The sequence below is a fragment of the Geotrypetes seraphini genome, chromosome 10, assembly GCF_902459505.1.
Source record: "Geotrypetes seraphini chromosome 10, aGeoSer1.1, whole genome shotgun sequence".
Lineage (NCBI taxonomy): Eukaryota > Metazoa > Chordata > Amphibia > Gymnophiona > Dermophiidae > Geotrypetes > Geotrypetes seraphini.
The window spans coordinates 52,789,906-52,815,044 of record NC_047093.1 but is presented as its reverse complement, the minus strand read 5'-3'; the positions used below and the strand labels follow the sequence as shown (position 1 = coordinate 52,815,044).

At 44.5% G+C, this 25,139-nt stretch overlaps 1 protein-coding gene across 1 annotated transcript in view; it reads right to left on the bottom strand.

Annotated features, from left to right (window-relative positions):
* EXOSC2 (exosome component 2) overlaps positions 1-19,346 on the bottom strand; it is a 38,376-nt gene extending 19,030 nt beyond the window's left edge. The window contains exons 1-5 of the mRNA XM_033960488.1: positions 19,135-19,346; positions 14,759-14,860; positions 7,651-7,696; positions 1,173-1,262; positions 585-650 (exon numbers count right to left, since the gene is read on the bottom strand). Of these exons, the coding sequence (XP_033816379.1) occupies positions 585-650; positions 1,173-1,262; positions 7,651-7,696; positions 14,759-14,860; positions 19,135-19,256 (426 nt within the window). The 5' untranslated portion in view covers positions 19,257-19,346. The remainder of the gene's footprint in view (positions 1-584; positions 651-1,172; positions 1,263-7,650; positions 7,697-14,758; positions 14,861-19,134) is intronic.
* Between the last annotated feature and the right edge of the window lie 5,793 nt (positions 19,347-25,139).

Genomic DNA, 25,139 nt, shown 5'->3' with positions numbered 1-25,139 from the left:
ATCTCTAAAGTACATCTGTAGATAGCTTAGGAAAGCTGATCCTATGAAGATAATACATCTGTAAGTAATATTCAAGAGCTGCACCGAGTTGGTCCAATAAAAAGGTCCCACCTACATAAATAAGTATGCCAAAACTGTGGCATGCTGCCCTCTCTCCTCAGTTATTTGGTTGAGAAACACCCTCATCATACTAGCATTAAATGCTCTGACACTATTCTTGCCAATTCCCTGTGCCTGAAGACATAAATGACAGCTCTGCATTTCTAAGCCTCTTTATGCAGAACAGCTGCAGCTAAAGAAATTGCACGAAAGGTGGCCAAATCAGAAAGAAATCAGGGAAAACCCTATACCCAACATACTGTGACTTAACAGTGAGGTCCTTCCTGTCAGGATATGTGCAAAACAAAGCCCAAGCACCTCTTCACCAACAACCAATCAGGATCAGGTTTTTGGTTACCATGACACATATTCTTGCTTGGGATCACAATGGACTACACGAGTTTGCTTATTTGTGTACTGATGATCTAAATTATATCAAGGCTCAGTGAGTAGATTACTGAACCCCCATTCACGGAGAAGGATACGCTGATCAGGTCTCCTTCCTGTAGGTAGTCTCTCATTGCTAGTTCATCTTCCACAGATCTTCTTCTCTGAAACCATAAATCATTGTGTTAATCCAACAAAAAAATCAGATGAAAACAGCAAAGCACAAAGCTATGGGAAGGGATCCATTCCTCAGCAAAACCAAAGCAAGTGGCAAATTCTGTGCAGATACTGCTCACAGAGAGAACGGACAGTGTGGAGGTCTCTACTCATGTTCCTACAGTAAATCAAGAATTCATTTCTCACACCCTCCCATATTCTTTTTTTTAAGTTTATGTTCTGATCACAATAAAACAACCTGGGATAGAAAATTTCTATAAAGTGTATGCATACTTAGTCACAAGACAGTCAAGTTTATGCAAAATACGGCAGAGGATGATGCTACCTTACTGTTAATTTTTACTTCCACAATGGATGCTAAAGTCTGCACACTGCCAGCAGTCAGCATGCGAGAAGCAGCATCCCTTGACTGCAGCATAACAGCTACAAAACCCAGGCTTTTTTCTTGCAAGCTACCAGACTTGGGTTCTGGTTGTTAAAGCTCCTAAGAGCTCTGCATCTTTTCTCACCAGTTCCCCTCCAGGAAGGTTCACAGATGAGAGAAGCAACACTGAATCCAGCCTGGAGTTAGTTTCTACTTTCCACCTCTTCTGCTGAACCTGCAGGAGAGAATGAGAAAAACAACCCACACAGGATGGTAAGCAAGTCAAAACAGCAAAAGGACAACAAACTTATTTTAATTTCTTCATCTGAATACTATTGACTTGTGTTATGCAAGTAAAAGAATCTAGTCCATTCCATTTTATTATTTTCATTCTGCCCTATTTTAAACAAATTTGTCCTGAGCAAATCAGCATCCATAATAAAAGCACAACAGAAATATAAAAGGCAATGAAGAGGTTGAAAAGTGTGCCCTTAGAGTGTGATACTTCTTCCATTTATAATGTCTGTCCATGTGCATGTCTTACATGGTAATAAGTGTCTCAGTAAGATGGCAGGGTGTGGGTGCATGTCTATATCCCATACAGAAAGGCTTTCAACAATTTCTTAAATGATCAATATGAGAAGATTAGGTTCTTACTCTTCTTTCCAGTATAAAGAGATGCAAGTCTTGACCAGTGGGTTATTCACCTCTACTTGTGAGTTTTTGCAGAAGGAATCATCTACAGCTTTTCAGATCTGCCTCCTTGTGTCAGTGGGCAGTGCCCCATCTCCTCAGTTTGAACCAAAGTAATTGATCACCCCTAAAGAGAAAAAATAACAAGGAGGACACAGGAAACTCCCTGATCAAGTGAGGTCTTTTCTGCTCTGCAACAAAGACAATTAATTAGACTTCGTGAAACTTAATATAAACAAGGTGGAACCCCAAAAATCCAGCTACCTGAGTGCAACCAGCATTTACATTTGTACAGCCGAAATAGGTTCTCCCAAGAACTTTACCATAGTGAGCTATTGTATCACTTATTGTACAATGATCTTTATACTCTTTTGACTGCTCCAAGACAAACTTTTGGAGACACACATACATGGCCGAGACAGGAAGCAGGCTTAATTGACATCTGACAGGATGGGTGTCAAGACCCACATCTCTTTATAATGGAAAGAAGATTATCGAAATAAGAACCTAATTTTCCCTTCCAGTGCAAAAGAGACATGAATCTTGACCAGTGGGATGTACCAAAGCTGTCCCCTTAGTCTACGGCAGGGCAGATGTGCCTGCTGCTAGCACCGAGGACCCAAATGTGGTGTCCATTTGTGCCATGTCTACTCTGTAAAACTTTGTGAAAGTATGGAGAGTGGACCATTTAGCTTCCCTACAAATCTCTTCAGATGGATCTGCCCATGAAGAAGCCTTCAAGGAAATTGGAGGCTGTTTAAAACAGCCAATGCCTGCAGATCCATCTGGAAATAGAGGTTTTAGAAGCTGGCTTTTCCACTCTGCCAGAACTGGTGAACACAAAAAGATGATCTGAAAGATAAGAACATAATAATTGCCGCTGCTGGTTCAGACCAATGGTCCATCGTGCCCAGCAGTCCACTCACGCGGCGGCCCTTAGGTCAAAGACCAGTGCCCTAACGGAGACTATCCTTACCTGAGATGGCAATCATTTGTCACTTTGCGGTAACAGAGAACTACCCCCTCATGTCCAGTACCGCCAAAACAGTCCCACTTTTACTTCTTCTTTTTTTTTTTTAACCTGGAACACAGGCAAGTGGACTTCCTGATTAACATGGAACGCTAATACCAGCTTTGGCAGAAAGAAAGGCACTGTGTATAAAACACACCAGTCTCCATAAATCTGAGGAATGGCTTTCTACATGACAGAGCCTGAAGCTCCAAGACCCTTCTTGCTGAGGCTATGGCTTCCAAGAAAACAGTCTTGATGGTCAGATCCATCAGGAATGCCTCTTGTAAGGGTTCGTATAGAGCTTTACTGAGAGCCCGTATCACAATGTTACGATTCCACGTTGGAAATGGTTGTCGCATAGAGGATGCAATCTTAACGCTTCCTTCAGAAACCTGGATACATCCAGATGGGAAGCCAAAGAGCCCTTCTCCAGTTGGGCATTTGAAGCATGAAAGGCTTTCTACCTGTACCTTGAGGATGCCAACTGTTAGGCCGTGTTTGAGATCATCCTGAAGAAATGATATGACCGTGGAAATAAGAGCCCTAAAAGCTCTACATTCTGTTCCACACACCAGTGCTGACAGGTCTTCCAAGCCTTAACATAGGCTACCAATGTAATCAGCTTCTTAGATCACAGGAGGGTAGCTATGACCCCCTCCAAGTAACTTTTCTTCCTTACAATTGTGCGCTCAAGAGCCATGCAGTAAGCCCAAGGCATTCTGGACTCTCCAGGGCAACTGGACCCTGCAAGAGCAGCACTGGGTGAAGTGACTGTCTGATGCAGTTGTCCTGCAGTAGCCAAACTAGATTCATGCACCTTGGCTGGCGTGGCCATGAGAATCAACACTCCTTGGTGGTCGTTATTTGAATAATCCAGCCTATCATTGGCCATGGATGAAATAAATACAACAGTTCCTTTGTTGTCCACGGCTGGACTAGGGCGTCTATGCCAGCACTTCCCGGCTGTACTTTGCAGCTGAAGAATAGAAAAGCCTTCTTATTGTCCACCGATACCATTAGATCGAACATCGGTCTCCCCCAGTGATTTACAATTTTGTTGAAGGCACTCTGAGACAAAGACCAATCTCCCAGATCTAGAGCCTGGCAACAGACAGTCTGCCTGCACATTGTCCATCCTTGCTAAATGTGCCACCGAAAGGGCATGTAGGTGGGCTGCCACTAAGCAAAACAACAACTGGGCCTCTAGCTTTGAGGGAGCACTCTTGGTGCCTCCCTGTCTGTTGATGTATGCCACCGCTGTGGCATTGTCCAAGAAGACCCTGACCAATTTACCTTCCAGGGTCCAGGCTCCATTGGTTGCCATTAGAATCCAGAGTATTATTCAAGTTCTCATGTATCTCCTTTAAAGCAGTTTATGGCATGCTTCCAGGCTATCTCATCCCTCATTTTACCTTGAGTTATTCTAATAAGAGCTCCCGAAGAGTACACCTGTTTGCATATCCTTCAATAAAACTCTGTCATTACAAAAGATTCCTTGAGAGAACCTTTTCCTTTCAGGCGGCCAAATTGTATATATGGCTTGCCAAAATGCTGTTAGAAGCTTCCTCTTACCTTGACTTTAGAAAACAGATAAAAACACAACTATTTAACACAACTATTTAACTGGCTAGAATCTTAACCTATTCTTTTAACCTAACTTTTTATCCTATTTTAAATTGTTTGTATTTCTTTATATAGTTAGCGTTTTATTTTGCTGAATCTTGTATGTACTGCGCTTGATTGGGGTGAACCGCCTAGAACTTTCGGTTATGACGGTATATAAAAATAAATTATTATTAATATTATTATTTTTGAATGACTGTAGTGCTAGGCGAAAGGCTCTCAGTTACAATCTGTTGATGGACCATTTTCTCTGAGAGGGAAACCATTGGCCTTGAGCCAGGCAACCCTTGCAATGACTTCCCCAGCCATAAAGGCTGGCATCTGTCAACAGTATCATCCAGAAGGAAATGTGGAGAGGCAATCCTTTGGACAGTGTCTCCACCCAAGGCCACCAACACAAGCTTTGATGTGCTTCCGCCATCCAGGGCAATGGCATCAGGAGCAAATTTGTCTGCAGAGACCAGCAGGATAACAGTGAATTCTGAAGAGGGCACAAAAGAGCTTTTGCCCAAGGTACCACTTCTATGGTCGCTACCATCGACCCCAGTACCTGAAGGTAGAGCAAAGCCATAGGATCTGGCATTGCCAGGAACTCTAAGATTTGGAATCTTAGCTTCAGCTTATACAACTCCGGAAGAAAAGCATGGCTTTCTGCAGTGTTGAAGAGAATCCCCAAGTACTCCAGTGATTGGGTCGGACCTATGTGACTTTTGGAAATTGATAATCCATCCCAGGTCTTGCAAGAGTTGGACAACCTGTGTCACTGCCTTGTGACCTTCAGTCTTGGACGGAGCCCTGATTAACTAATTGTCCAAGTATGGGTAAAAAAAAGAGTCAGATATCAATGTGGAATAACAAACTTTTATTGATTTTGACTGGAGTTGCCATCCAACATATTACTAATAATTGGAAAGATCATAGTAGGCTCAATTTTAAGTTTTGATGGAATTCAGTATGTCACATATATAGAATGGAAAGATCAATAGCGGTACAGAAAGGAAATTATAAAAATTTTATTAAAATTTGGGAGCCATTAACGTCCTTTTGTCATGATGATGCCATTTTTCTAATATTTTTCTATTAATTATGTAAGATTTAGGGTTGGGTGGGGGGTGGGTTTCCATTATATGAAAATAAAATAAGTAGAGGGATTCAAGGGTGGGAGGGGGAGGGATATATTTATAATTATAAGATATAATGATAAGATGCACAAGTGCTTAGATTTATGTTTATTTATTATAAATTTTTGTACACTTGATGAAAGTTTTAAAATGAATAAAGAATTAAAAACAAAAAACAAGTATGGGTACACCTGAATCCCTGCCTTGCAAAGGTGTGCTGCTGCCATCACCATCACCTTGGTAAAGGTGTGAGGTGCCTTTGCCAACCCAAACAGAAGTGCTGAGAATTGAAAATGCTTCTCCAGCACATGGAGAAAACAAAACAGAACTGCAGAACTGTTTTGTTTTCTCTTGGTTGGTTATTTACTGCAGTTTAGGTTGGGACCATCCTCCTCTCCTTGTTTTGTCTCCAGCACATGGAACCAGAAGAACTTCCTAATATTCTGGGAATATGTAAATAAGCCTCCATCAAGTCTAGCAATTCTCCTGGCACCACCAAAGCAACAACAGAGCGCATGGTCTCCATTTGGAAACTGTGCACCTTCAGTGCAGTATTGACAGATTTCAAATCCAGAATTGGTCTCCAGTTGTCTGAGCACAACTATTTCTTGGCCATGATAAAGTATATGAAGTATCTGCCCAAGCCCGATTCTGCATCTAGCACAGACTCTACTGCTTAAATATCCAGCAGCATATGTACTGTCACTCGGACTTTGACCACTTTGTCTCTTTGGGCTGCCTTTTAAAACAGGCTCCAAGACACTGAAAATTGGGTCAGGAAATGCGATCAATCAGAACACCAGTCAAACTGGTTTAGCGAGATCAGTAGATGATCAGTAAGTTTAGTGCATCCCCCTAGTATGTATTTAAAATCCTAACTCACACTTTGGAGGAGGGGTGAGAACTGCAGACAGAGTTGGGGCATTCCAAAAAATTGGACCAACCACAGCAAACACCATAAGTGTTGCATACAAAAGCTTTGCCTGAGTTAAAAGCAGGGCTTTTGATTTCTTAATACTTAGGGAATAAATGCAGAATCATACATTGTCACCCAATTGCACTGGTACCAAGGCCCCTCCTTCAGATAACCATTTCAACACTTAGGTTCCTAGCTTGAAAATGTTAACTCAACTGTTTGTGAAGGCTTTATTGAACTGAAATTTTATATTCAAACTGGATTTGAAGATTTCTGATGTTTAGCGACCATTTTTAAGAGTGTTGTTTTTAACAACTGAACTATGTATGTTTAACATTTTATGCTTGTTACTATGGAAACCGTATAGGTAATATATGGCATATAAATTTTTTAATAAATAAATACACAGGATGCTCCGAGTTTGACTTTCCTAGATTTAGTGAAATGTATTAACTTATGGTCTCACTGAATATGGGAATAGTCAATTCATTAAGCTGTAAAGACCAGAGTAGCACGTTTCTATTGAAAGCATTTTATCAATCTGGTAGTGTTCCTGAAATGCAGCATGAGGTCTGAGCTGCATCTGAGTGAATGCAATCTTCAAGTAGATCAGCAAGAAGCAGGTTAGTGAAAAACACATGGCAAACACTAGTGCTGGGAATTTCCCTGCACTCAGATGCTGCTCAGACCTCCTGCTGCACTCGAGGAACACAGCCACTTTGATAAAATCTTTTTAAGTCATTATTCGTTATGACTGTTAGTAAGTTATGTATGTTGTAAAACTGTAGAGTATGTACAAAAAATATATATATAAAAACACACGATAAAAAGTAAAACAAAAGGAAACCTCACAAATCTCAAACCATCAGCCTCTATTCAGTGACACCAGAAACACTCTGTACTTCAATAAATGAAAATAATTCAAACTAACAGTCTTTGTTGGAACACTCTACAGTTTACACATATTAAAGATCCAATTTCATTCCCAGAATGTGGGTAAAAAGCACTCGGTCATTACTCCCTTAGGAAGAGTGCCACCGGGTGGTTATTTTTAGAGCTGCATGGGAGGAAGTGGTAATTTCTAGCATAAGAGCCAGCTGTGGGTGCCGAGTATTCTCAATATTGAACAAGTGCTTTCATTGTGTCCAGAGAGGGGTAATTTGGACTGTGTTTGGCACCCCCAATCATTTGGAAATGCTGGTGCCTATGTTCCTATGGGCACAACCAGGAGCAGCTACTCTCATTGGGAATGTCTTACCTCAGTGATTCTTCCCACAACAATATCACCAACCTCCCCATTGTACCTGTGCAGAAACACAATGGAAAATATGCATTAATTAATGCTCAGGAGTTAGAAACAGCAAGAACATACCATAAGAACATAAGAATAACCATACTTGGTCAGATCGATGATTCATCTAGCCCAGTATCTTGTTTCCACAGTGGCTAATCCAGGTCATAAGTACCTGGCAAAAACCCAAATAGCAGTATTCCATGCTTCTGCCTCCAGGGCAAGCATAGGCTTGTCTCATGTCTGTCTCAATAGCAGACTATGAACTTTTCCTCCAGGAACTTGCCCAAACTTTTTTAAACACATCCTCTGGCAATACTGTCCAGAGCTTAACTATTTAAGTGAAAAAAAAATATATTTTTTCCTAATGGTTTTAAAAGTATTTCCCTGTAACTTCATCGAGCGTCCCCTAGCCTTTGTAATTTTTGATGATGTAAAAAATAAATTGGTTCACTCATACCCATTCTATACCACTCAGGATTTTGTAGACTTCAATGAAGTCTGAGAATAAATGCATATGGGAATTGTCCATCTCTTAGTTTTCGATAGCCTTCTCAGACACAGGAGGCTTTGAGGCCCAGTTTGTCAAATGACTAATGGTCACAACTCCAGGTTCAGATGTGTCCGAGAAGCAGGTTCATTGCCTGATCTGCCTTGCTCATCTGTTTTGTAGTGTTGGTACCTAATGAAAGGACATCTAAACTGTTCCATTCTAAATCATTGTGGAAGTGATCCTCATAAAGAAGTTATATATTTATTTAAAACATTTTTAATCCACCTTTATCCAAGGCGGCTTACAAATTTCCATACATAATAAAATAGAAAAAAACATGCATCAAATAGAGAAAATACAGAATTACAATATTCTATCTGCATAGCCACAGCATGACTGCATTCAAACTATTCATAAGTACCAGCTTTCTTCAATTTAATAAACCATTTACCTGTAAAAACATAACTCAACCATTGTTATATATTCACTTTAAAAAGTTTAAACAAACAGGTAGGTTTTAAGCAACTTCCTAAATTGCAGGAGGTTTCTACAAAGACGTAACGTTCCTGACAAATAGCACAGCTACTTACCGTAACAGGTGTTATCCAGGGACAGCAGACAGCTATTCTCACGTATGGGTGACGTCACTGACGGAGCCCCGATGTGGAAGCCTCGCAAGCAGACTTGCTTGTAGAAACTAGAAGTTTCGAGTCGACCGCACCGCGTATGCGCGAGTGCCTTCCCACCAGCGTAGGGCGCGTCTCCTCAGTTCAGATAGCTAGCAGAGAAGCCAACCAGGGGAGGTGGGTGGGTTGTGAGAATAGCTGCCTGCTGTCCCTGGATAACACCTGTTACGGTAAGTAACTGAGCTTTATCCCAGGACAAGCAGGCTGCCTATTCTCATATATGGGTGACCTCCAAGCTAACCAGAATGGGAAGGTTGGAGCGTTGGCAATTTAGGAGAATAAATTTTGTAATACTGTTTGGCCAAACCGTCCATCCCATCTGGAGAAAGTATCCAGACAATAGTGAGATGTGAAAGTATGAACTGAGGACCAAGTAGCAGCTTTGCAAATTTCCTCAATGGGAATAGATCTGAGAAAAGCTACGGAAGCTGCCAATGCTCTGACTTTATTGTGACTCTATTGTGGAGGGGTAATCCAGCCTGGGCATAGCAGAATGAGATACAAGCAGCCATCCAGTTGGAGATGGTACGCTTAGAGATAGGATGTCCCAACTTGTTTGGATCAAAGGAGACAAAAAGTCGAGGAGTAGTTCTGTGTGGTTTGATGCATTCCAAATAGAAGGCCAAAGCACGTTTACAGCCCAGAGTATGAAGAGCTACTTCTCCAGGATGAGAATGAGGCTTCGGAAAGAACACTGGAAGAACAATAGATTGATTGAGATGAAATTCCGATACCACTTTAGGAAGGAATTTTGGATGTGTATGGAGGACCACCTTGTCATGATGAAACACCGTGAAAGATGGATCAGAAACTAAAGCTTGCAGCTCACTTACTCGTCGAGCAGAAGTGAGGGCAATGAGATATTTCAGATGAGCCTTGTCAATTGGTTCAAATGGAGGCTTCATCAGTTGAGCAAGAACAACATTGAGATCCCAAACCACAGGAGGCAGTTTGAGAGGAGGGTTGACATTGAAAAGTCCTTTCATGAATCTGGAAACCACCGGATGAGCAGAGAGGGGTTTCCCTTCGATAGGCTGATGGAAAGCTGCAATTGCACTGAGATGGACTCGGATCGATGCAGACTTGATGCCAGAAGTCGATAAGTGCAAAAGTTAATCCAAAACAGAGGATAAGGAGGAATGTTGGGGCTCCTTATCATGAGAAAAACACCACGTAGAAAATCTAGTCCATTTTTGGTGATAGCATTGTCTAGTGGTAGGTTTCCTAGAAGCCTCTAAAATGTCTCTGACAGGTTGAGAAAACTGCAGAGGAGTCATGTTGAGAGGTACCAAGCTGTCAGGTGTAGAGATTGCAGGTTGAGATGAAGCAGAGATCCATGACTGTGTAAGCAGAGATGGAAAAACTGGTAGATTGTATGGCTCCCTCCTGCTGAGTTGAAGTAGAAGGGAGTACCAAGGTTGTCTCGGCCACCAAGGAGCAATCAGAATCATGGTGGCATGATCGTTCTTTAACTTGACCAGAGTCTTGAGAATGAGAGGGAATGGAGGGAATGGATAGAGGAAGAGATTCGTCCATTCCAGAAGAAAAGCATCTGCCTCGAGGTGATGAGGAGAGTATATCCTGGAGCAGAACTGAGGCAGTTTGTAGTTGTGGGAAGCTGCAAAGAGGTCTCTCTGAGGCATTCCCCACTGTGAAAAAATGTGATGAAGAGGCGAGGAATAGAGTATCCATTCGTGAAATTGCAGAAGACGACTCAAGTTGTCTGTCAAGCAATTCTTCGCCCCTTGGATGTAGACAGCTTTGAGGAAGGTGTTGTGGCGGACTGCCCAGTCCCAAACCTTCAGAGCTTCTTGACAAAGGGAGGCAGATCCCGTCCCTCCCTAGTTGTTGACATAATACATGGTGACTTGGTTGTCCGTCCGAATGAGGACTACCTGGTCGTGAAGAAGATGTTGAAAAGCGTTGAGAGCCTTGAGGATCGCTCTGAGTTCCAACAAATTGATATGACACTGACGATCTGTACTGGTCCAGTGGCCTTGTGTACGGAGACCATCAAGATGAGCGCCCCAAGCATAGGTAAAAGAATCTGTCGTGAAGACCTTCTGACGGGGGGGGCGTTTGAAAAAGCAAGCCTCTGGAGAGATTGGAAGAGAGCATCCACCAACAGAGAGACTGCTTCAATGAAGGAGTGACTTATGTATCGAGAAAGTGGGTCGCAAACCTGCGTTCATTGAGATGCCAGGGTCCACTGAGGAATTCTGAGGTGAAGTCTGGCAAAAGGAGTCACGTGTACTGTGGAGGCCATGTGACCCAGAAGTACCATCATGTGTCTCGCTGAGATGGAAGAGCGGGAAAACACTGTATGACAGAGTTGAAGAAGAGCTTCCAGACATTGTTGTGGAAGGAATGATTTGAGTTGGATAGTATCCAGAACAGCTCCGATGAATTGTAGATTCTGTGAGGGCTGAAGTTGGGATTTGGGAAAGTTGATTTCAAATCCCAAACTTTGTAGGAACCGGGTAGTCCTTTGGGTCACTACAATAACCCCTTGAGATGTTGAATCTTTGATGAGCCAGTCGTCGAGGTAGGGAAATACCTGAAGACCATGGTTCCTCAGAGCTGCTGCTACCACAACCAGGCACTTGGTGAACACTCTGGGAGAGGAAACCAGGCCGAAGGGTAGCACTCTGTATTGATAATGCAGATTCCCCATCTGAGATATTGACGGGAGGCCGGATGAATGGGAATATCAGTGTAGGCCTCTTTGAGATCCAGAGAGCATAACCAGTCATTCTGCTCGAGAAGGGGATAAAAGGATGCCAGGGACAACATTCAAAATTTTTCTTTGACCAAAAATTTGTTGAGAGCCCCGAGATCCAGAAAGGGCCGCAGATCGCCCGTCTTCTTTGGAACAAGGACATAACGGGAGTAAAAACCCCTGTTCTGCTGTTCCAGAGGAACTGGTTCGATAGTATGGAGACGAAGCAGAGCTTGAGCTTCCTGAAGAAGAAGGGCGGTCTGGGAAGGATTGGAAGGATACTCTCTTGGAGGAAGCTCTGGTGGAACTTGAGTGAAATGAAGAGAGTATCCTTCTCTGATGATGGTTAGTACCCAGAGGTCGAATGTAATTGTCATCCATCGGTGGTAAAAAAGATGGAGACAACCTCCTATAGGGGGAAAAGAAGGCAGAGTCAGAACGGTGTTGGTTATGCTCTGTTTTAAACAGTCAAAAAGGCTGAGTAGTCTTAGGTGCAGCAGAAGGTTGAGGTTTTTGTTGCTTCTGAGGCTGCGGTTTCTTAAGAGGAGGGCAATTGTAAGGAGCCATCCTCGGAGCAAAACACCGCTGATAGATAGGAGCTTGTATGTTTGGCAGGAGCTGGCTTTGGCTTAGGTCTGACAATGGAAGCAAAGGATTTTTCACGTTCAGACAATTTCTTGATGGCTGCCTCGATAGATTCATCAAAGAGGTCATTGCCTGCACAAGGAATATTAACTAAGCGATCCTAAAGATTAGGGTCCATGTCAATGGTACAAAGCCAGGCAAGGCAGCGCATGGCTACAGAGCAAGCAGCTGCCTGGGCAGACAACTCGAAGGATCATAAGATGACTGGAGGAGATGTAATCGGAGTTGTGATAAAGAAGCAAGAACTTCTTGAAATTCAAAGTGCTTTTGAGTATCCAAATAAGTCAAGAATTTTGGTAATAGAGTGATGAGGAACTTAAAATAAATAATAAAATGAAAATTATAATTGAAGACTTTAGAGGACATCATGGCATTTTGATAGATATGACGTCCAAATTTGTCCATAGTTTTCCCTTCCCTTCCAGGAGGAACGGTGGAATAAACCTTGGAAGGATGGGACCTCTTCAAGGAGGACTCGACAAGCAGGGATTGATGAGATAACTGTGAGTTGTCAAACCCTTTGCGATGTACAGTTTTATACCTAGAATCCAATTTGCCTGGAACAGCCGGTATGGTATAAGGGGTCTCCAGGCATCGACCAAAAGTCTGAGACGAGACAAAAGCTTGAAGAGGAAGCTTAAGTAACTCTGCCAGAGGTTGAGGGAGATGCATGACTTTGAGGTACTCCTTAGAGAATTTGGAACCAGCCTCTAATTGAAGATCCAAGTCAACAGCTATCTGATGAAGAAAAGATGAGAAAGATAGCTGATCCGCCAATGCTTTGCCTCGAGAAGGACTCGAGGACGTCTAGGCAGCCTGGGTCGAAGATGAAGCTTTGGCCGGAAAAAAGGCATCAAAAGAATATGGAGACTTGGACGAAGCAATCAAAACTGCTGCATCCTCGAGGTGCGGAAGTGGAGACCTCAAGCAAGGAGTCGGCGGTCTAGTCGAAGTAGGAGTAGATCGAGGCTTAGTTGAAGAGGGACGTTCTATAAAGAAGAACTATGTCTGGAAGTATGCCTCGATGAAGGCCTCGATCGTCAGTGAGAACGATGCTTGGAAGCAGATCTCGAAGATCGAGGAGACTTTGCCTCGGAGACAGAAGCAGCCGATGCCACCAAAGAATGGATATGACTGGAGGCTGTAGATCAAAGCTCCAGAGGCTTGATGGAGGAACCTCGATGGACTCCCAAAGACTCTGCTCCTTGTATAGAGTGTGACGATTCCTGCCAAGGCACTTGCAAAGATTCTGCTCCTTGCTTCACGTGCTTAGATGCCAGACCAAACACTCGCAGAGACTCTGCTCCCTGCTTCACGTGCTTAGATGCCAGACCAAACACTCGCAGAGACTCTGCTCCCTGCAAAGAGTGCGTAAGCTCCGACTGAGGCAAAGGAAGCAGCTTGACCTCGCAGGAGTCTGCTGAATGCCCAGGCTGGATGAGAGGAAGAAGCTTCGGTCCCATATTAGTAAGGAACTTAATGAATTGCTTCTCCAACATGGTCTGGAAGGAAGCTGGCAAGGATGGATCCGCATCTGAAACCAGACCACCTGCTTTGGCTGGAGGTTCCACCGAGGCAGTGTAAATGTGCTTCGACTTGGAAATCTTAAGCACTTTAAGCACCGCCGCTGGAACTTTCTGCTGAGCTATCTGACCTGAGGAAACGGGGAAAATACAGCAGATGTCGTTGAAGAGAGAGCCGCTGCAAACAACGAAGGTCTGATGAGGCTCGAGGTGGAAGCAGTAGAAGCAGGAGGAGTCTTGGTCGAAGGTGAGGCCGAGGGTGCCTTCGAAGTCGAGGGATTGGAGGAAGAATCCATCCCGAACAGCTTCTCCACCAAAAGATGACGACGTTTAAGGGCTCGAGGTTGAAGAGTAGTACAGCGCTCGCACGACTTCGGGTGATGTTCCAACCCAAGGCATTTTGAGGCACCGACGGTTTGGGTCCGTAAGGGAAATCGCACGCTGGCACTGGCTACACTTCTTGAAGCCCGTGACAGGCCGGGACATAGAAGGAAAAACAGCCGCTGCAAAATCGAAGCCCTTGGGCTGCGGCCGAGCGGTCTGCCCCAGCAGACGGACGGAAGATTGAAATTTTTTTTTTTTTAAACTAGAAATAAAGTAAGAACAGCGATTCATGAAGAAAAAAATACAAACCGCAGTTCAGAGAAGGCACGAAGTAACGAAGTTAAACGCAGAGAGTCAAAGACGGACTTCTCGGCTCCGCGGAAAACTGAGAACTGAGGGGATGCACCCTAAACTGGGCGGGAAGGCACTCGCGCATGCGTGGTCGACTCGAAACTTCTAGTTTCTACAAGCAAGTCTGCTTGCGAGGCTTCCGCATCTGGGCTCCGTCGGTGACATCACCCATATGTGAGAATAGACTGCTTGCTTGTCCTGGGATAAACGGTATATAGTCTCTTGTTACATACAAGGTAACCAAGGGCATGCACAGACTGATAGTCTTACATAATAAAAGGAACTGTGTATCTTCCCTTGTTGAAGAATTTAGTTCTAGTCTGCTAGAGCTCACCTGGTTTTTAAAGCTCGGACACATACAAGCTTATTGACTCTTTCCACGATACCCGCCACCGATGCCAGCAATTTCTCATCCTCCATATATGTGCCATGACCCCTATGGAAAATAAGCACAGATGCTGTTGGTCATTAGCCTTTGGATCCTTGTTCCATGCCTTGGGGCCTGTCACTGGTTAGGGACCAGCAGATTGCCTGCTTGACACCTTATTTCCCTTCCCAGGGGACCTACCAATAGTCAGCCCCATTGACTCGATATCACAAATGTAGTGAGATCAGACATACTTGCATACCCAGAAAGACAGATCCACAAGTGCCCTATGCAGTCTCTTATATATACACAGACTCGTACTACTATTTATATAGTGGTACAAGGTGTAACAGTACTGTACATATATACATATGAGAACATTCCATTCTAAGCCTCATATACTTACACAGATGTCAACTATGAGACCTGCAGCACTGATTTCAAAGGGTAGAAATCAAGGCCTACAAATATCACAGTGCTTTGAGGATGTATTTTTAAAACCAGGACTGGCCCAAAATGTTCTACTAGTACTCAATTGGCAGCTCTGAATTCATACTTATACTCACTCTGTGAACACATACACTCACTATAGCCCCATTGCACTCTCACAGACTCTGCAGTAAGCATAAATGTGAGAGAGAGCAACAGATTGTGCAGCGAGTCTGAATTTGCAGCTTGAATGCATGAAAATCTGCAAAGTTGTATATTTATGTGTCCTCTAACAAGAAGACATGTCTGGGTTTTCCCAGATATATGGTAATCCTACCTCTTCTTGAGCTGTATGTGAGAAACAGCAGAGTGAGTGAGAGCCTGCAGATTGTGTGTGTCAGACTGAGACTAAGGGGCCTAATGCTCAAAGCACACTGAGCTTGCAACGTTTCATTTAGACTAAATGAAACATTATTTTCTGACTAATGTAATAACCGAAAGCCCTATATTATTGAGCTCATTAGCAATACCACCCAATGCTCAGAAAACCAGAGCCACTAGAAGATTTTAGTTGTTAGGGCAGGGTGACTTTTACAACTGTGCACTTTAGAGAATGACACGGGGACAAATTTGTCCCTGTGGGATCTCAATATCCCTGCCCTACTCCTGCAAGCTCTGCCTTAACCGCACAAGCCTTGAACACTTATGATTTTAAAGTGTTTGAGACAAGGTGGGGGGGGAAGTGGTATCGAAGGGAGGGGAGAGTGTGGCATAGTGGTTAAAGCTACAGCCTCGGCACCCTGAGGTTGTGGGTTCAAACCCACGCTGCTCCTTGTGACCCTGGGCAAGTCACTTAATCCCCCCGTTGCCTCAGGTACATTAGAAAGATTGTGAGCCCACCGGGACAGAGAGGGAAAAATGCTTGAGTACCCGAATAAATTCATGTAAACCGTTCTGAGCTCCCCTGGGAGAATGGTATAGAAAACTGATTAAATAAATAAATAGCTCACTGGATTGTACACAGTAGGGGGAATTGGACAGATAGGCTGCAATAAGTAGGTAGTGTAATGCTTTGGACATTTTGTCTTTGCTGTAGGATACCCAAAACCTGGTTGTTCTTCCTTGTTTGATAGATGGGACGGGGGTGGCAGGGAATCCACTGTATTATGAATCATTGGGGACCGAAATTTAATGCTCCTTCTCGATGTGGGGATGTCTTACCTGTTTGTAGATAATACTTGGGTTTTTAAAATATCTGCTTGAAAGCTGGTCAACAACATATGTTCTATACCTTCAATTAGTTTGAGGGGGAGGGGGTGTTTAGCTTGTTCTTATGGAAAATTTGATGATTGAGATTAGCTGCCTCATGATTGTACTGTTTATTTGTTGTTGGCACTGATTGTAATATTGCTTAATGGTCATCAATAAAATTGTTTAAACCTAAAGTGTTCGAGACTTGTGCGGATGAGGACAGAACGTGTAGGAATGAGGCAGGGACAGAGCTTGGGGAGACAGGGAAAATTTGTCCTCATGTCATTCTCTAAAAGCCTCCTAACACAGCAGGAGAAACCATGGATGCATGGCACACCTCCGTGCACTATTTTCTGCCGATTCCTAAACTAATGTGGCCACTGCTCTCTTCTGAGATCCCCCTGGTGCTCTGCAGCTCCTGATCATCCTGGGCTATGCAGGCAGACTGTTGCTTCTTCTCCCCCCCCATTCACTGGATATGTGCCTACCGCACAGCTCTTGTGGGCATGCACCAAAACATTCAGAGCCCTTTACTAACCAATGCTTAACACTAACAGTGTGTATATTATTTGCATGCTGCTAGTATTGGTATTCTAACTGGTGTTTTCTGACACTGTACTCTACATCACTGGAGTTTGTGCATCTCCCTCTAGCCTGAATAGTGAGTGTGTTTGACTGCCAAAAGCATATGTAAGGCTATACATTAAGTGGGATCTTTTCCAGATAAGCCCCGCCAAAAAGTTAGCCCCCGTCACAGTTTTAGCTAACACCATGCTAAGTGAATACTTGGGGAAAGTGATATACAAGGGGGGGCTCTGCCCCCCCCTTGAGCCCCCCCGAGTCATTATTCAAATCATGTGAATAATTTCCTTGGAGGGCTTCAATAGTTTAATAATTTATAAGGTGGCGTGGCTTAAGTTTTCACCAGTGCACTTTTTGCATTAGTGGCGGGGCTTATCTGGAAAAGACCCATTAAGTGTATGTCACTGCATAAATCCCCCAATTCTGTTTGGGAGCATATCCAAATATCTACAGTACACACAAAATAGTTAATGAGCTGTTGTCAGTCAATAGCTCTTAGCATGGATTCCCACACCTGCTGAAACCTGGTGTAAACACTGGTGCACAACTAATGGCAATTGGGCACATAAAAGACCCTATTCTATGACACTATGCTTACATTTTGGGAATGTTCTTTCCCTAGCTACGCCCCCTTTTGAGCTGCATACAAGACAATTTAGCATATAGGCAGTTCTGCACCTAATTAGGGCAAAGTAACATCAATTCTATAAAGATAGATTATTGGCGCAGATCTTAACGGCACCTAACTTTGGATGTTATTTACGGAATCCAGCCCATAGTGTTGTTGAGCCTGCAGTGTTTGTGGGTGTACGAGAGTGACTAAGAACCAGTGCTTGTGTGCGACACTGTGAATTTACAGATTGAGTCAGTTTGAGTATGTTTGATTCTGCAGAAAGAGTGAATATGCCATGCGACAAAGAAACTGCAAGTATTATTATTATTTATTTAGATTTCTATCCTGTCCTCCCAACTGCTCAGAACGGGTTACAAAAGGACATTCACAGTGTAGGGAGAGGAGAGGACATGACGCTAAAGACAGGACTATAGAGGCCACTGATAGAAGAATACAAGGGGACAGTTTCCTAACTATAAAGGGATGAAAGATTAAAGATAGTAGCTTTGGAAGGGGTCAATTTGGCAAAAAGGAACAACCTTACCTCCCCTCTTCGGAACCTGAATGCTCTCCAACCCTTCCGTAAACATCTGAAAACCTGGCTTTTCTCAAAAATCTAACACTCCCTCCTCATCTGACATCTTAGCCCTCTAACATTCTTCTTTCCTCCGATCTTCATCTATCCCTTTCCTTGGAGTTCCTTTCTCATTACAATTCCTGTAAACCGTGCCGAGCTCCACGACTATGGAGATGGTGCGGTATACAAACCTAAGGTTTAGTTTAGTTTAGTTTAAAAAGGAAGGTCTTTGTTGATCTCCGAAAGACCATTAGCGAGTCCAGTGACCTGATCTGAGTAGGCAGTTGGTTCCACAGGCGAGGGATAAAGTGGCTGTGTGAGCATTTGCACAAATCTGCAAAGTGAATGAGTGTGAGCATGAATGCATGTGACTGCATAAAGTGCATTTGAGTCTGCAAAGTAGCGAGTTTGTAGAGTGTCAAACGTTATCAGTGTGTCCGAGTCTGCAGAGTGAGCGAAAGTGAGCGTGTGTAATTCTATCGAGCCTGCAAAGGGCATGTCAGCTGACCGAGTATGAGCTTGTGTCTACAATGAGTGTATAATTGTAGAGTACACGTGAGTGTGTTTCACTCTGTAACACAGAGGTGTCCAAACTTTTGGCTTCCCTGGGCAGCATTGGCCGAAAAAAAAAACATTTTCTGGGGCTGCAGCAAGACAGAGGAGGGAGCCGGCAAGACGGTAAACACTCGGGGGCAGCAGAGGAAAACACTGCATCACCCTCGACCAAGGCCCCACAAAATACTTCATGGGGCCGCAGGTTGGACACCCCTGCTGTAAAATGACTGGGAAAGTGGCGAGCACCTTCAGTACCGCTCCCCCCCCCCGCGAAAAGCTAGGCCCGAGCAGCGTCCTGATCTATTCTTTCAGCCCCAATTGCCCCTCTAGTCCTACCGCATGAAGCCCGTGTCCGTTGTGATAGTGTCCCCCGGCGTCACCAAGTGTCTGTTCGTCTCCGGTAATAGGACCTCGCTCCCCCGCTTCCGAGCTGCGGGCAGCCTCACTTCCACCGCCATCTTTACTACTAGCGATCCACACCTTCTTTCACATACTATGCGCACGCCGCCATGCCAACTACTGGCACCCGGAAGCAACCGCTTTCGTCGCTCTATAAGAGTCGCATTAACAATTTACAAAGCACCAGAGCGGCCATGTTAATTACTGGCAAATAAGGAACTACGACCCCGTTTGTTGTGGTTGTAATGTCGCCCCTTCCTGGTTGTAAAACGGCATTACTTAGATATTTATGAACATAATAGTCAGCTTCCACTCTAGGGAAGATAAACCTGAGAATTCCAGGTTAGGGTTAGGATTTCTGAATGTAGAACATTGGAACCAGTTCTGTGTGTGTTGTGGATGTTTGAGCACCCCCAATATTGAGCAAACTCCTTAACTGTTTCCATTGGGTTTAGCACCTCCAATCATTTAGCAAAGTTGCCCCCCCCCCCCATAATTTAGGATACAGCACTGATGTAAATTCCATCCAAGCAGCTTTCTGCAGTGCAGGAGGACCCACTTACTCCCCTCCCATTATTTATTTAAAATTTTGTTACTCACTATACATCCTGTAGCTCTGTGCGAGTTACAAACATGCACTCATAATTCCAATACATGCTACAATATAACAGTGGCATTTTAGACATACAATGCATAAACATAAAATCAACCTAATTTTGGGACTGTAATACTAAAACTGATTAAACTGAATAGTATCGCTGAATAATAACTTCTGAAGTGGATCCCCTTATGTGAGGCAACTGGGTGAAACGAGGATCCCACGGGCACAACAGAGACCTCATGGATCTGTACCACACGGCCTTAGAAAGAAAGTGGCCATGGCATGGATCTGCAGGGATCCTTGTTTTAACTCCCATGGATCTCACAGATCCTGCTCATCCCACATATCCTCATCTTACCCCCTCCAGTAGGATCTGTGAGGTCCACAGAGTAAGTGAGATCTGTGAGGTCCATGGAGTTAAAAAAAAAAAAAAAAAAGAGGATCCCTGGGAACTCCACACCATGGCTGCTTTCTTTTTAAGACCATGCATTTTTAGTTCTGTGGGGTCCACGTTTGAACTTCTACCCTTGCTGGTTTTTTTTCTGTTTATGGTTGGGATTTCTGGTGCTGAATACTACATTTTTTTTTGTTTTGTATCTTAGCTCTCCCTTTTGTTGTGCCCAGCTTTTCTGCACCCCAGTGCCCCAAATGCCTTCTACCTGGGGGCCCCACAGATCTTGCAGAGCTAAAGTGCACGGCCTTAAAAAGAAATGGTCTGTGGCAAAGGGTCAGCAGGAATGCTCGATTTAACTCCCACGGACCTCACGGATCCCGCTTATCCCTGAGGTAAGCAGATTTTTAAGGACATGTGGTAGAGATCCACAAGGTCCGTGGGATCCTCGTTTTACCCAGTCTCACAGGCAACAAAGTGATTTGTCCAAGATTGCAATGAGGGCGAGTCCATTGGTAACTGATGCCCTAAGACAGTGACCCTGCTGCTGCGCCCCACCAGGAGCAGCTCAAGGCCTTCCCCTTCCCCGCCCCCCCAGATGCATCTTCTCCTCTCTACCTGCAGGGGCCAGCATCTCATCTCCTTTTCCATTACCCCTGCTAACATCTCTTCCTAGGGTTACCATATTCTTGACCTGAAAAAAGAGGACACATGACTCCACCATACCCCTTGCTCTGCCCTCAATCCACCCCTGGTCCAGCCCCCCAGAAGCTAGTTTGGTAGGGCCGACTTACAAGGAAGTTACAAGGAATCCAGTGGCTCTCTTACCTCCTCGGTGCAACAATTCTATTTTCTTTGGGCCACCGGCAGCTGACTAACACGAGCCTGCTGCTATCAACCTGCTCCGGAAGCTGCCTCTCTGCAAGTCCAACCTCCACAGGAATAGGAAGTCGCTGCAGAGATTCTGCTTCCAGGGTTAGGCCGATGGCAGCAGGTTCACGTCACTGAGCTGCCGGTGGCCCAAAGCAAATAGAATTGCAGAGGCGGTAAGAGGGGGAGAGCCACTGGATCCTTTGTAAACTGGCCCTGCCAAACCCGGACAGACTCCACAATTTAAAAAACCCCTCTGGATGCCCGGTCCTCTAACAAGAAGACATGTCTGGGTTTTCCCAGATTTATGGTAATCCTATCTCTTCTTGAGCTATAGCTCCAAAGGGATTCAGAGTTTGAGTGTGGGGCTTTCAGTTCACATACTACAGCATTCAACATTCCTTTAACACCATTCCTGTTGGAGGGGAGCATGGGTTTCTGATGAAAGGCTCTATACTAGTGCTCAGTCTCTTAGGAGCTACAACCCAGAAAAAGGTAGGATGACTGCAGTGTGGTAGGAGGAAGATGCTGGACATAGTGCAGGGGTAAGAAAGGGGACATGAAATGATGCTGTCCTGCAATACCACTGCTCCCCCCCCTCCCCAACCACTATTTCTCTGCAGGCTTCATCTAACATTCAGGACCGGGAGATAACAATGCAGCGTTCATACACAAGGCAGGATCATGCCAGCGAGGGTTCTACGACAGCCTTCATCTTCAGTGGATCCTGTTCCTCTGGTGTATCTACTGATACTGCTGCTTCTGCTGCACTGGATGAGGTTAGGGCAGCGGGCAATTTAAAAAACCCCTCTGGATGCCCGGTCCTCTAACAAGAAGACATGTCTGGGTTTTCCCAGATTTATGGTAATCCTATCTCTTCTTGAGCTGTAGCTCCAAAGGGATTCAGAGTTTGAGTGTGGGGCTTTCAGTTCACATACTACAGCATTCAACATTCCTTTAACACCATTCCTGTTGGAGGGGAGCATGGGTTTCTGATGAAAGGCTCTATACTAGTGCTCAGTCTCTTAGGAGCTACAACCCAGAAAAAGGTAGGATGACTGCAGTGTGGTAGGAGGAAGATGCTGGACATAGTGCAGGGGTAAGAAAGGGGACATGAAATGATGCTGTCCTGCAATACCACTGCTCCCCCCCCCTCCCCAACCACTATTTCTCTGCAGGCTTCATCTAACATTCAGGACCGGGAGATAACAATGCAGCGTTCATACACAAGGCAGGATCATGCCAGCGAGGGTTCTACGACAGCCTTCATCTTCAGTGGATCCTGTTCCTCTGGTGTATCTACTGATACTGCTGCTTCTGCTGCACTGGATGAGGTTAGGGCAGCGGGCAATTTTACTGTCTTGTCTTCTGAGCCCATGATATTGTCAGGTAGCAGATCAGGAGTCAAGAAAAGTAAAGCTTTGGCTAAATTGAAAAAAGGAAAAGGGAGTAGGCATATGGAGTCATCTTTCTCCTCTTCTAGTTCTGGCTCCTCTTCTTCTACTTCCTCTTCTTCATCCTCTGTTGGGTCTCCGGGGTCCTTTGCGCACTGGTTGTCTTCAGAGGCAATCGGAGCTGGAGATAGAGGTTCCCCAGCTTTAGTGGCCTTGACGGAATTGTGGGAGGCAGTTCCCAAGTCAATGCACAAAAAAATTAAAAAGCGTTCCTGCATTGATATTTTTTGACTTATGGAGGGTAGACATAAGTCAAAGGCCAAAGAGAAATCAAAATTGGATAGAGATCCTAAGAGTAGGAAGGTGTAAAAAAATATTGTGAACTGGGTTCGCTCCTTCCTCCGTTTGGCGAGTGTGTGGTGTCATGAGAATCCAGCACAGTATGGTTTGCTCCTTCGATATGTTGACACCATTCTGGATGCTTGCCAGTGTTGTGTGGGTTAGTGCCAGTTGAACTATGATGAGGAATATAGGGACAAAATGGAAGAGAATCTCCATATGTCCTGAAGAACCCAGGACATTAATGGCAGATCATATTACCTGTTTGATTCGCTTTATGGGACTACTTGCTGATATGGCGGTGGTTTGTTCATTTATTAAATCTTTAATTTGCGTGGGTGTATTGATTTATGTATCTCACCAATAAATTAAGCTGCTGCCTATTTGTATCTAATATAATAAAAGGCTAAGCCACGCATGTGCACTCCCATCGCGTGTTCCGTTTTCCGTGCGCTGTAGGGCACCGCAGATAGGAGTGCGCATGCACGTGAAACACTCTCTCTCCTCCCCCGAGGCGGATGTCGGCCGCGGCGGCTGTCGGTGGTTGCAGGCCGCGCAAAGCTCTCTCTCTCCCTCCCCCCCCCCCGAGGCGGATGTCAGCGGTTGCAGGCCGCAGGAGCCCGGATGCCATTTAAAAAAAAAAAAAAAAAAAGGCAATACTTCAGCATACTTCTCGGCCGATGGCTTTTCAAACCCCCCCAGCACCACCGCCGCTGTAGCTTTTAAAACCCTCCAGCTTTGTGGTTAAGGCCTGGCTTCTTCGGGCAGCAGCAGCGTTTAAAATTCGCTGCTGTTGCTGGCTTCAGGCCTTCCTCTCTGGTGGGTCCTGCCTACTTCATGTTTTCATGAAGACAGGACCCGTCAGAGAGGAAGACCTGAAGCTGGCAACAGCAATTAATTATAAATGCTGCTGCTGCTGCTGCTGTCCGATGAAGTTGAAGGAGGAAAGGGAGCAAAGGGGGAGAGAATGGTAGGGCATAGAGGTAAGGAGGAAGGTATGGGGGGGGGAGGAAAATGCTGCACAGGGATGTGGGCTGGGAGGGAAATGCTGCAGCACAGGGAAATGGAGGGGCAGAAAAAGGAAGGGAGGCATACTGCTGGGCAGGGGGAGCAGGAAAAAGGGACAGGGGAAGAGGTGCTGATGGACAGGGGGGGCAGAAAAATGAAGGGAGGCCTACTGCTAGACAGGGGGAGCAGGAAGGAGGTGATGATGGACAGGGGGGAGGTAAAACAAAGGGAGAAGGGCTGCTGCTGGATAAGGTGAGCAGTGATGAGGTGGTGGAGGACACAGGGCAGGTAAAAGGAAGGGAGAATGGACAGAGGGAGCAGGCAAGGGGTGGTGGTGGACAGCCAAGGGAAAAAAAAAATACAAAAAGCGGCTAAGGAGAGAGGAAAAAAAAAAAGACAGACAGACACGCATATTCTAGCACCCGTTAATGTAACGGGCTATAAGACTAGTATCAAATAACTGTCTGATTGTTTTTCTTATAAGTATAATTCTGTAATCTAATATAGGGTAAATGGCTAGAGGGCTGCTGGTTTCACATCTTCCATTAAAGATTACATTTAAGAAGTAAAGAATGTTACCTCTTGGTGTTCAAAGGCTGGTCTAGAAATGCAAGCCATTAGTAAGGAAGGAGCATTTGGAAAAGGCAATCAATAGGATTTTATTGCCACAAAGTGGCCTTGTGAAAATATTTCTAGTATTTATATACCACTTATAGCCTACATTCAGGTACTCAAGCATTTTTTTCCTATCTGTTCCACTCACACTTTAGCTAATGTACCTGGGGTAAGGGAGATTAAGTGACTTGCCCAGGGTCACAAAGAGCAATGTGGGATTTGAACCCACAACCTCAGGCTGCTAAGACTGTAGCTCTAACCACTGTGCCACACATACTCCACTAGTGCTGTCCAATTCACCAATTCAAATCGATTCGAACCAATTTGTTTTCTGTCTTGCCTTAATATTTGTTTTCTAAGATAGAATAATCTCCTCTTTAATTTCACTTGGATTTTCTGATTCCCGATTTGATTGAGGTCTAAGAAAGATTTATATATTACCTTATTTTTGTGAATTTCCTGTATGTGTAATTCTTTCTGTATTTCCTAAACAAATATGTGCTTGTTTATAATTTCTAAATATTAATAAAAATAAAATAAATATACAAAAATTAGGCTCGCCAATTCTGTGACCAACCCTCCCCCCCTGTATCTTCAGGCCTCCTAAAGCAGGAGTGGCAGCACTCTGGCAGCGAACAGCCTGTCCTCAGCACTGCCTCTTGCTAGCTGTCCTCTGCCACTGGTGCTCCTGCTTTAGGGGGCAAGGGGGGAGGGTCAATCGGGA